Below are 13,306 nucleotides of genomic sequence, written 5' to 3' on the forward strand. Positions count from 1 at the left end.
TTAACTGCCCTCTCCTGCTGGCCTGGTCACCCCTAACTGCCCTCCTCTGCCAGCCTGGTCCCCCCCAACTGCCCTCCCCTCCTGGCCATCTTGTGTGTTGGAGTGATGCTCAATTTGCATACTACCTCTTTATTAGATAGGACAGATTTGAAAAAGATTTATGCAATACTCCAGTATAGATGAAGCCAATGAAGATACCTCAGTGCTTTTTTATTCATCTTTTGTTTGTTTTTTAATTTTTATTTTGGAGAGGGGGAGAGAGAGAGAAACATCAATGATGAGAGAGAATCATTAATCTGCTGCCTCCTGCACACCCCACATGGGATCGAGCCCGCAACCCGGGCATGTGCCCTGACCAGCAGTCAAACCCGTGACCTCCTGGTTCATAGGTTGATGTTCAACCACTGAGCCATGCCGGCCAGGCAAAAGGGGTTTTTAATTATTGCAAAAAGCCTAATTATTGGAAAAAAGGTTGTTTAGTGTTCAGAAGGCCTATAATCTATAGAATTTGTGAATCCCTCTCAGGGATTCAATCGAAGTTTTCTTTGCAGTAGTGCTGCTCTAATGACCAAAAAAGGGTTTTCCCCATGCTCTTAACTGATTCCTTAGGAAAAATGATCTATTGGGAATGAAGAAACTAGGGCCCTGGTGGATATGGGAGCCACCTTATCAGTTTTTAACCCTACCAGCCTCCCTTTCTCTTTCTTGGAGTACCAAAACCATACAAATGGTGGAAGTTTCCAGTCAATCTTTGACTGTCTCCCAATTCCTTCCAATTCCTTTTCAACTTGGATCTTTTCAAACTTATCAGTTTCTTTTAGTTTATTCTGTCCCTATTCATCTCCTAGGACAAGATTTTCTTGAAGCTCATAAAGCCCATATTTCCTTCTTTCAAAAGGGGGAGATATTCTTACATCTTAAGCTTCTAACTAATGACTTTCAAGAGGACTTGTCTATGGACTCATCCATAACTATGCCAGTTTTTCAGTCACCTTAATCGACTCAAACCCTCTTTTAGATTCCATTCCAAATGAACTTTGATCAAAAAATGCCACTGACATCAGTTGCATTGGTCAATTTCAAAATGGACTAACAGAACAATAGAAATTCAAAATGGCACCCTGGCCGGGTCACTCGGTTGATTAGGGCATTGTCCCAATATGCCAAGGTTGTGGGTTTGATCTCCAGTCAGGACATATACAAGAATCAACCAATAGCCCTAGCTGGTTTGGCTCAGTGGATACAGTGTCTCCCTGCAGACTAAAGGGTCCCAGGTTTGATTTCAGTCAAGGGCACATGCCCAGGTTGTGGGCTTAATCCCCAGTGGGGGGCGTGTAGGAGGCAGCCGATCAATGATTCTCATCATTGATCTTTCTATCTCTCTCTCCTGGCCTCTCTGAAATCAATAAAAATATATTTTAAAAAAACACAAAAGAATCACTGTTTTTTAAAAAAGTATCAACCAATGAATAAGTGAAACAATAAATTGATATTTCTCTCTAAAAAATCAATAAAATAAAATTTAAAAACCTCAAAATGGCAAAACTTATAGAGACTTTTAATATTCCTAGACATAAGGCTCTTCCCTTGATATTGCTCAACCTAGATCTACTGCCTTCGGCAAACATAGGCTGTCTCCTTTTGAAATTATTATTGGTAACCCACAAAATTAGGTCAATGAATTTATGCACCAGCATTGCCAAAAGGAGACCTGCTCTACTGTAGGAACTTATAGGGGCTTTTAAGAATAACAACTCATAGAGCAAAATTTCCATAGTGTGCTCCCAGGAGATCTACAACATCATTATCTCCAACTCAGAGATTATGTCTATTGGAAATGCCATCTCCAAAAATATGCCCTCATACCCAGTGGAAAGGAGCATATGAGGTTAGTAATGCTGAACTTAAGGGTATTGACTCATGGATTCATGTTTCTCATTTAAAAAGAATATCCACACCTGAGTGGGCCTCTCAGCCTATTGGAGATCTTAAGCTGAAAATTCTTAAATAATCCAAAACCACAACTAGAATTTTCATTCTGGATTGAAACAGATATAAACAGCTCTCCCAAGACCCTGGACCAGGCCTTGAAAGCTTACAAAATCTAACTGGACATATGGATCATTTAACCTTCCTGTAGCCAAATCTATCTGTAAGGTCTTCCCTACCTATAAGGGAATACCCATAAATACAATCTGGACTTATAACTTATCTAACTACTTCGAAAATATAAATGGTTCAGGCAAAATACTGGGTTTGTCACTTTTAAAATGTATAACTTGCCTTTTGTATGATTCAGGTGACCATGAGTTCACACCTTGATGAGACTTAAGTGACTACAGTGTTACTTCTTACAATGTCTCTCTAATATGGGGAAATTCAGGCAATAACACCACTCAATCCTGAAAATCATATATCTTCTCACTCTTGGGGACAAGATAAAAAAAATCTGGTATTTGGTGGAAAATAACTAGGAACAACCAAATCCATGATAATCTTTCAATTCTGACACAAATATGTAGAAACTTCAGTTGCTCTTTTAATTTTATGTATGATGACTTTAATGTCTTCTGCATTAATGACTATTTATGATTATCTAACATACAAAGGATATGCAGTCCCTGTCTCAGAAATAGAACTTAATTCTCCCCTCAGAGTCTGGGTTGAAGGGCCTAATTATATGCTCTTGCTTGAGGGCACTGGATGTTTCTTATGTGGGACCCAATATATGTCACCTTGCCAACCCAATGGTGAAGTGGATATGATATTGTTATGTTAGTACCTGATGCTGTCACCAGGAAGATGCTGTCTTCATTTTTCTGCCATTATCCCCAATCTAGGCTCTTTTGTCTATAAACTTTGACCAAAACAAACCAAATGGAACTGGGATTTGGTGTCCTCTCTCCCCCTGAAACCCTATAATAGATAAGTGAGGCTTTGGGCATTCCTGTGCTAAAGCTTTCTTCCCCTAGGTTGGAGTAACTGAGTTAGAAGCCTATCAGAAATTTTTATATTTTTGTAGCACAACGTAGAACACTACTGTAATTGCCCTTGAAAAACAACAAGAAATGATTGACAGTCTGGCAGAGGTAATACTACAAAACCAGGCCCCTAGATGTCTTAGCCGCCCCACAAGGTGGTACTTGTGGGCTATTGGGAGAAGAATGTTGTTTCTATGTCAGCAAATCAGGTGAAGTGATACAACAGCTTGAGGTTCTGAAAAAATACGTAAAATCCTCAAATAGGCTGAACATTACCCTATAAACTGGGATTGGACGGACTTATCTAGGTGCCCTGCAGGAAGAGGAGCCTGGATTTGTACTATATTCCAGGCCTTAACCATATTGGTTTTTGTGATTATACTGTTCACTACCTTAATTAGGTGTCTTATTAGGTGCCTTGAACAATGACTAATAGCCACTACCAGAATAATAGTAGCCCAATGCCCAGAGATATTACAACAAATAAATCCTGACTAAGACCACCTTTACAAAGAACTTTTAATCTGAAGAATATGACTTAGTTCAGTTTCCAGTAAGCTTCCTTGTTGCTCACATGTGGCCATAAACTCTCCTATTGTACACTCAGGAAACTACTTTGCATACTACATGGGACATGACATACCAGGAATGAGCCTTCCTGGTGGATGGGATCCATATTGCTTTTTCAATGATGGACCAGGGATGCTTCCTAATGATTGATCATTGATGCTTTATAAGGAAAAATCTCGAACTAAAAGGGGGAACTGTGAAAGAAAAACAGCAAAATGGAGTTGATATTGTCAAGAGAGCCATCAAAAGGCCTCTAGAAAGCTGAGCTAACACCCCCCGCCCCCCACCCCCCATGTGAAAAGGAACTTTTGAACTAAGCTAAACCACAAATGGAACTGGTTCTGCACCACTGAATTCTCCATTAAGAAAAAATTTTTCACCTAGCAATAGACAAGGCAACAATCATGTGTAGATGGCACAGTGTAAGTCTGCTTAACAGCACCAATCACAGCCTTTTCTTTAAGGAAAGAAAAAAAAAAAAAAAAAAAAATATATATATATATATATATATATATATATATATATATATATATTATTGATTTTTTACAGAGAAGGGAGAGGGATACAGAGTTAGAAACATCGATCAGTTGCCTCCTGCACACCCCCTTCTGGGGATGTGCCCGCAACCAAGGTACATGCCCTTGACCGGAATCGAACCTGGGACCCTTCAGTCCACAGGCCGATGCTCTATCCACTGAGCCAAACCGGTTAGGGCAATCACAGCTTTTTACAACAACTGTGTCACCCTTTGGCAGCGCCACTCTTTCTGTCTTCATAAACTAACTCTCTTCCCCTAAGAACACAGTTGGGTTTCTACCCAAATTTGTAGTATCAGAATTGCAATTCCAAGGACACCAAATAAAACTTTTTTTGCTTTGCAGTTCTTGGTCAAATCACTAAAGTTAGAAACCAAGAAGAAAAAGATTGGTGTATTTGATTACATCAAAATATGATCTTTATGACAAAAATTTAAAAAAAGCAAAGTCACATAACTAGGAAAAATATTTGCAATATGTATGAAATTCTATGATTTTTTAATCTTAATATAAAGAATCCCCACAAACCGACAAGAAAAATCAAAACAAATACTAAAATAGAAGAATCATAAAATACTCAAAGGAAAAAAAATATAAATCACCAATAACAAATAAAAGGATATTTAACCTCATTAGAAAGAAAAGTCACAGTTTGTCTTTCAGTTTGGCAGAAACTTAAAAGAATAGTAATACCCAGTGTTGGCAATAGTGTGGGGAACTGTCACTTTTATCTTCTGCTGATGAGAGTGGAAATGATGATAGCCTTTTAGGAGGATAGTTTAGCATTATCAAAAGTCCTAAAATTTTGCTTACCATTGACACAACAATTTTATTTCTGGTATGTTTTTAATCTGAGATATAATTGATATATAATGTCGTGTAAACTTAAAGTGTGAAACACGTGCTGATTTGATACACTTATTTATTGCAAAATGAGGTCCACAATAGGGCTAGTTAGCATCTCCATCACCTCACATAATTAACATTTGCCTCTGGTATTAATCTCAAGGAATTAATAATCAGGAAAGCATACAAGTATGCTCATCATAACCTAAAAAGTCAACAGTTATATACAGCATATATAAACAACATAACATTATTTAGGAAAAATCAGCCTAAATGTTCAACTTAGTGTTTTGCCATATAAAATGCATTTAATGAGTTATGGAATAGTACGCAACCACAATTACTTTTGTAAAAAGTGCTCATAAGTATATATGATCTGATCTCATTTTTCCTCAGAGGCTTTTTTTTTTTACTCAAGAAACATCAAAACTAATCTTAAGTTTTTCTTTGGGTATTGGTACTATGGGTAACTCTAGTTGTAGTGGTTAGAAGCATAGACTTTGGAATTAGGAAGAACTGGTTTCCAAACCTAGCTGTGCTCCTTTTTTGGTTGTGTAGTTTGTGCTGCTCTTTAAGCTCTGGATGCATCAATTCCCTCATTAATAAAAGGACAACGACCAGTCTCTCAAGGGTGTGTGTATATGTGCGTGTGAGAGAGAGAGAACAAGAGACAGAATATTAAGTGACAATGTATACAGCACACTTAGTACCCTTCCTGGTAAGTGTCCAATAAATAGAAATACTTATTCTTATAATTTGTGTAATTTTTCTAAATTGTCTGAATGTTTCACAATAATAACGCATTACTTTTATATTCAGAAAAGTAAAGCCATTTCTATTTTGGAATAAAGAAAAGAAAAATATTTCCAGAGAGAGAGCTCAGAATGCTTTGAAATGGATCTGCTATTTGTTGCCCTCACGTGAATATTCATTAATACTGGGTTTGTTTGTACTAGGTCCCAAAAATAAGAATGAAGGAGGTAAACGTTCCAGAGAAGCAGTATTGGTACTCTGTAGGCATTTGGTGTGTGAGAGACGCAGAGCTAGAATGTCTAATACCAGGCAGGAACTACTGGAAGAGAAGAAGCATCTCCACCGTGCGGCTTCTGCTTCTCAGGTCTAGTGGGACCTTGTACCCACCTGTATTCTCAGCAGGACTTTTGTTCCTGTGAAGACATTAGAAGCACTAGAAGGTGTGCCTCCAGAGGGAAATAGGCTTGTTTTTCCCCCCTGCTTTATGTATTTATCTCCACACAGATACGTTCTATATTCCTTGCTGTATTTTCCATCCTCCAGTTGTCTGTTATGACCCCCAAAACACTGAATATGGAATAGACATTTATATTTATCGGAAAAATTTGTTTTTCAAAATCATGTATTTGTTCCAGATTTTACATCCTGAAGTCCAGACTCTAGATCTACAGAGCTGTGATATTTCAGATACTGCTCTGCTGCACCTGGGTAACTGCAGAAAACTAAAGAAATTAAATTTAAATTCCTCAAAAGAAAACAGAGTTTCTATAACTACAAAAGGTATGTTTATTAACATTGAATGAATTGGTAGATTACTATTCACCATCTGGTATAATTTAGGAACAAAACGGAAATATGTCAAAAGAAAGTATGAAGATGTCAAAGAAATAGGAACTATGTTTATGAACAAAAATATTCAAACTAAGATAAAGAATTCAAGTTAGAATTCTTGTTTATAAGCAGTGCTGAAAGATAAGAAACACACTGGGCAAGTCACTATTTTAGACATTTTAAAATAAACATGGGTGGATACCTCTATATTTTAAATATTTTGCCTGATACAGTGGAAGAAGAAATGACTAGTTTATACTTTGTTAAGGCTTTTTGGATGCAATATTACAACAGAAAGCTAAATTATCAGATTAAACTTACCAGGCAACTCTCCTATCAGTGTGTACAATGCATAGTTTTTAAATATAGCCAGACAATTGCATTTTTCAGTGTCATTATTACATGAATTAGTGGATTTTGTTTTTGTTTTTAAAGATATTGAATTTAGAGATGAATTAGTGGATTTTTATAATTTTTTTTCAAAATAGGATTTTTACCGTTTTCTTTCCTATAAGAAAGAGGGACTTATTGGCTAAATTTCTGGAAAATTTTGTGGGTTGTTGACTATAGTTTTCAATCATCTCAGTTAGCAAGTTAGGATTATCACAATATTGCAAAGAAGTATAAGTTTTTAAATGTTTGTACAAATAATGACTCATTAAAAATAACTTTCATTCTGTACAATGATGAATAAAAGAAAAGTTCTTAAGATATGAAAACAATAAAGATAACCTACATACACATTTACCATCTTCTATTTTGTGTATTTTTCCCATAAAGGTATCTTTTCACAGTGGACTGAAGGGCCCAGAATCCTGAAGTACTCTTTTATTTATGTGGCACATTATCATGTACCAGTCTCCAGTGTGCATTTGCATCAGTCATTAGTAAGATTGGTCCAGGCTAACAAAGAAGGAGTGTGGTGGTAGAAAAGGGCAGAGTCAAAGAGGGGAGAAGGAATATATAGATAGGTATGATTCCTAAGGATAAGCATGGAAACATTACTCAAGACATTTGGGCAATTTAACTTTGATTTTTCTTTAGAGGCCACAAGAAAATTGACTTTAAAACTTTTGTTTTAACAAAAAGGAGAATCATGTACTATTTAATTACTTAATATGGTTCTGAATGACTTGGCTATTTCCTAAAAGCAAATCTGCTCTCTAGTCATAAACAACAAAAGCTGACCATTAATGGCAGATATTCTGAAGAATATACTACAGGCTGTGTAGAGAATTCCTGAAACAGTCCAAAGACTTAAATAATGGCATCGTCACTGATAGATAAGTATATCCTCACAGATGAACTATTTTGAAAGGGCTGTCATATAAGTAGATATATCAGTACTAGTGTTCAGTTAAATGAAAATTAGTCATATTTCTCATCTATATACATTTATAGCTCATTGATACATAATTGTGTTTCCCCCCAGGAATAAAAGCTGTGGCTTCATCTTGTGCATACCTGCACGAAGCTTCTTTGAAAAGATGCTGCAGTCTCACTGATGAAGGAGTCCTTGCTCTTGCGCGCAATTGCCGGCTGCTAAAGGTCATTGATTTAGGTGGCTGCTTGGGTATTACTGACGTGTCCTTACACGCATTAGGAGAAAACTGCTTTTTTCTGCAGTCTGTTGATTTTTCAGCTACTCAGGTAAATGAAATATAGACTTGAAATATAGAGGTTGTATGGGGTTTTCCAATGTCTCTTCAGTGACTCATTAGAAGAACGTAATTATTTTTATTGAAATTGTTGACTATTTCATGCTTTGGTGGTTAAATAATTGCAGTATAATTTGGCACATTCTGCTCAGTTATTTTAAGTAAGGGTGGGAGGTATGTGTAGCTAAAACACATATTTGCTGAAGGGGAGGCAATAAAGTTATATCTAAATGATTAACAATTTTTAGAAAATTTTAGGTCTGTCCCATTTATGTGCTGTGTTGCTTTTTCCCTTTGCTTAGGTATCTGACAATGGTGTGGTTGCGCTTGTTAGTGGACCTTGTGCCAAGAAATTAGAGGTAACGTAAAAATATCTATAAAGATGTTAATAAAAATTTTATGTTACCCTCAGAAATTATTTTTTAAACCTAGCAGACAACCATTTTCAATTATGTATTTCCATGAATTTTTGGGGTCTCTAACTCTTTCTTCCCAGAGTAAAGAAAAATTGGTAAAGTAGGAGATAAAGTGTATTTTAAAATAAAAACCTATTGCCTTGGCCAGTGTGGTTCAGTTGGTTAGGGGTTGTCCCATACACCAAAAGGTTGCTGGTTCAGTTCCTAGTCAGGGAACATGCCCAGGTTGTGGGTTGAATCTCTAGTAAGGGACATGCAGGAGGCAGCCGCCAATGCACATTATACTCTCACATTGATGTTTCTATCTCCCTCCCTCTCCCTCCCTGTCTCTCTAAAAAAAGTCAATAAAAAAACAAGCAAACACCCATTTTACTTCTGATGAAACTTCTTACTTTCCAGAAGTTTTAGCTTCTAACATATTTAAGGATAGTCTTATTTTGGATGAAGACTGAAAATTTATCAATATAAACTTAGTCTTTAGAATTTTCATGTCTGACTGACATTTCCACCCAGACTACTTATTCTCTTGCCATCATATTTTCCTGAATCTTCAAAGGGATCCATAAAGGCCACCACTATGGCATAAAATTGTGTTTAGCTGAAGATTTTTGAGAACCAACCAATGCAAAAAAAGAAAAAAGAAAAGTTTTGAACTACCACCCTCATTCCATCTGCCTGAAAGCAGAGCTTCTAAAAGGATTCACTTGCCATCAAACCCCCTCCAAGGAAGACTTCCCATACTGCAGAGGCCCCTCCTATCACGGAGAAGTCAGATGAGAAATTGCATAAACAAAAATGGTCACAAGACTATCATACCTGTTGTTTTTCTCGAAGGGTCCTTTCTTTCTCCCCCCAACCCTGCCCTTCCCTTATTAAGATGGTATATAAACTCTAAATTCTAGCCTCTTTTTTTTTTTTTTCTTTTGAGGCATAGACATGAGCATGCATGTGAATAAACTTTGTCTTTCTTTCTCTCTTGCTAATCTGTGTTTTGTCAGTTTAATTTTCAGGCCTCCGAAAACAGAATGTCAGAGGAACAAAGAAAAGCTTTCCCCTTCCCAGTAACCACATTGTACAGCCATTTAAAAAGATCTTGGATTAGTGTTCAGTCTTTGGATTCAATAATCTGTTTCTAAATATATTTAGAAGCCTTTTGTCCTAGGATTTGGGGTTCTTCTTTCCCAGTTTATAGTGTTTTTAAATTTTTATTTTTTATGTTAAAATATATTTTTATTGATTTCAGAGAGGAGAGGGAGAGAGATAGAAACATCAATGATGAGAGAGAATCACCAATTGTTTGCCTCTTGCTTGCTCCCTACTGGGGATAGAGCCTGCAACCAAGGCATATGCCCTGTCCAGGAACTGAATCGTGACCTCCTGGTTCATAAGTCAGTGCTCAACCACTGAGCCACACTGGCTGGGTGCCTTCAGTTCTTTAAAAAAATTACATGTAACATCTAAATATCCTCCCTCATTTCTTTCCGCTTTCTTCCTTCAGAGGTAAACAGTATTCTGAAGATTCCTATGTATCTTTCCTTGTGTATTTGGGTACTTTATCTTTCTCTCTCTGTAATATTGTTTTAAAATTTTACATGGTAGTTTCCTAATGTATGTGCTCTTTTAACAGTTTGCTTTTCTATTCAAATTTACTTTATAAAAGTTTTCAAGTTTTATTGAGGTATAATTTACACACAATGAAATTTACCCATTTTAAGTATACAGTGTGATGAATTTTGGTAATTGTTATACATCCCTGTAACCACCACCATAATTAAGATTATAACATTTTTGCCCTAGTTGGTTTGGCTCAGTGGATAGCGTGTCAGCCTGTGGACTGAAGGGTCCCAGGTTTGATTCTGGTCAAGGGTGTGCTCAGCTTGCAGGCTCAATCTGCAGGAGGGGGCTTGCAGGAGTCAGCTAGTGAATGATTCTCTCTCATCATTGATGTTTCTATCTCTCTCTCCCTCTCCCTTCCTCTCTGAAAGCAAAAAAAAAATATTTTAAAAAAAAGATTAGAACATTTGTGTCACCCCAAAAAGTTTTCTCCTGTATCTTTGTAGTCAGCCCCCTGCCATAGCCCCAAGCAACCACTGATTTACTGTGTCATTATAGTTTTACCTTTTCTAGAATTTTTTTTTTAAATATATTTTATTGATTTTTTTACAGAGAGGAAGGGAGAGAGATAGAGAGTCAGAAACATCGATGAGAGAGAAACATCGACCAGCCGCCTCCTGCACATCCCCCACCAGGGATGTGCCCGCAACCCAGGTACATGCCCTTGACCGGAATCGACCCTGGGACCTTTCAGTCCGCAGGCCGACGCTCTATCCACTGAGCCAAACCGGTTTCGGCCTTTTCTAGAATTTTATATAAATGCAATCATGAAGTATATCGTCTTTTGGGATTTTTTACTCTCTTCTTTTACTTCTTTCACTTAGCATAATGATTTTGAGATTCCCCCATGTTGTTGAATGCATTACTATTTCATTCCTTTTCTTTTTTTGCTAAGTAGTATTCTGTGTCTGGATATGACACAATTAGTTTTTACATTGACCATTTGGTGGACATGTGGGTTGTTTCATTTTGCACTATTATAAATACTGCTGTAGACATTTGCATATAAGTCTTTATGTAGACATATGTTTTTCTTTTTCTTGGGTAAACACCTGGGAATAGAACTATTGAGTCATATAGTACATACATGTTTAACTTTATAAGATACTACCATACTGTTTTCCAAAGAGTCTGAGCTAATATTATGTTTGAGATGTATGTCTATTAATACAAGTAGATATTTTTATCTTATTCTATTATATTAATGAACCACCATTTACCCAGTCACCACTTCTTTACCGTTATAAATAATACTGCAATGGGTGTATTTATAAATTGTTTCCTTGTACACATGTACAAGGGTTTCTCTCTATAAAATGGAGATCAGCAGCTGGAATTGCTGGGTTCTGGGGTATACTCATCTTTAGCTTTGATAGATATTGCCAAATAGCTTTATAAAATGGTTGGGCATTTAACTTATAAAGCTGCTATACCTTACAAATTCCTGCAGACTTACATTAGTTCTTTCTGTAAGATTTTTTCTTACAAGTGGACATTTGGTTCTTTTTGTATCAGAGTATATCCCAAGTTTTTTCATACTGTTACTATAAACCTATTTTTTTCTTTTGATTACCCTTCATTTTTAAATAGGAGATTCATATGGGACATTGTGTGAATTTGACTGATGAGTCTGTAGAAGCTGTCCTTACGCGCTGTCCTCAGATACATATATTACTGTTCCATGGATGCCCCCTGATAACAGGTTAGTATGATAGATTGCTTGGGCTCAAATCCTGTTTTTATCTTTTAATAACTGTGTGACCTGGAGTAAATTATTTTACCCATTCCGTTATTCCATGTCCTCATCTGTAACATGGGTATAATGACAGTACCTACCTCAAAAACTTGGTCACGATGATTATCTGACAACACTTTACATGGTGCCTAATATAAGGGCTCAGTAAATGTTAGTCGTGGTGGTGTTCATGGTGATAAGTGTTAATAAATGTTAACTATGCTGAGGATGAGAATGGTGGTAGTGGCCATGATACTAAACAATGCTTTAGATAATAAAAGAATTTATAATACCACATCTATCAAATAAGCTAAATGACCTGTTATCTATACTCTCATCAGGCTTCAGTGAAGTATCACATTTGTAATGTGATACTTCACTGAAGAGGAACAAAGTAGTCACAACCCATTTGGCCTGTATAAGAGCCATGATACCACATGCTCCCGAAAACACAGCACCTCAACCTCTTTTGTATTACCCCAGACCCATGCCACCCTTCCCTCTGGCTATCACCATACTGTTGTCTGTGTCTATGCAGTATACATATATGTTCTTTGGCTAATCCCTTCACCTTCTTTCATCCAGTCCCACTCCCTCTGACAGCTGTCAGTCTCTTTCATGTATCCATGCCCCTGTTTCCATTTTGTTCGTCAGTTGATTTTGTTCATTAGATTCTACATAAGAGTGAGATTACGAGATACTTGTCTTTCTCTGACTGACTTATTTCACTTAGCAAAATACTCTCCAGGTCCCTCCATACTGTCTCAAAGGGTAAGAGATCCTTCTTTTTTACAGCTGCATAGTACTCCATTGTGTAAATGTACCACAGCTTTTTATTCACTCTTCTACTGATGGGCACCTGGGTTGTTTCCAGATCTTGGCTATATAATGCTGCTATGAACATCAAGGTACATATATTCTTTCAAATTGGTGTTTTGGGATTCTTAGGGTATATTCCCAGAAATGGGATCGCTATGTCAAAAGGCAGTTCTATTTTTAATTTTTTGAGGAAACTCCATATTGTTTTTCACAGTGGCTGCACTAGGGTTCCCTTTTCTCCACATCCTTACCAGCACTATTGTTTGTTGAGTTATAGATAGTAGCCATTCTGGCAGGTGTGATATCTCATTATGGCTTTAATTTGCTTCTCTCTGATGATTGTGACATTGAGCATTTTTTCATATGTCTATTGGCCATCTGTAAGTCCTCTTTGGAGGTGTTTATTCAGGTCCTTTGCCCATTTTTTAATTTGGTTGTTTGTCTTCATGGTGCTGAGGGTATAAGTTCTTTATATATTTTGGAAATTAACCCCTTATTAGATGTATTATTGGCAAATACATTCTCCCATACAGTGGGTTCCCTTTTC

General features: G+C 36.8%; 1 protein-coding gene across 3 annotated transcripts in view; it reads left to right on the forward strand.

The window, feature by feature from the left end:
• Nucleotides 1–13,306, forward strand: part of AMN1 (antagonist of mitotic exit network 1 homolog) — a 59,535-nt gene that overhangs the window by 12,411 nt on the left and 33,818 nt on the right. For all 3 annotated transcript variants that reach the window (XR_013995556.1, XR_013995557.1, XM_081083698.1), the window contains exons 3-6: nucleotides 6,322–6,466; nucleotides 7,950–8,167; nucleotides 8,478–8,534; nucleotides 11,796–11,907. Coding sequence is in view for 1 of the 3 variants with exons in the window: in XM_081083698.1 (XP_080939824.1) it covers nucleotides 6,322–6,466; nucleotides 7,950–8,167; nucleotides 8,478–8,534; nucleotides 11,796–11,907 (532 nt within the window). In the remaining 2 variants the exon portion in view is untranslated. The remainder of the gene's footprint in view (nucleotides 1–6,321; nucleotides 6,467–7,949; nucleotides 8,168–8,477; nucleotides 8,535–11,795; nucleotides 11,908–13,306) is intronic.

This window comes from Myotis nattereri, assembly GCF_964212035.1.
Source record: "Myotis nattereri genome assembly, chromosome: 2".
Taxonomy (NCBI): Eukaryota; Metazoa; Chordata; class Mammalia; order Chiroptera; family Vespertilionidae; genus Myotis; species Myotis nattereri.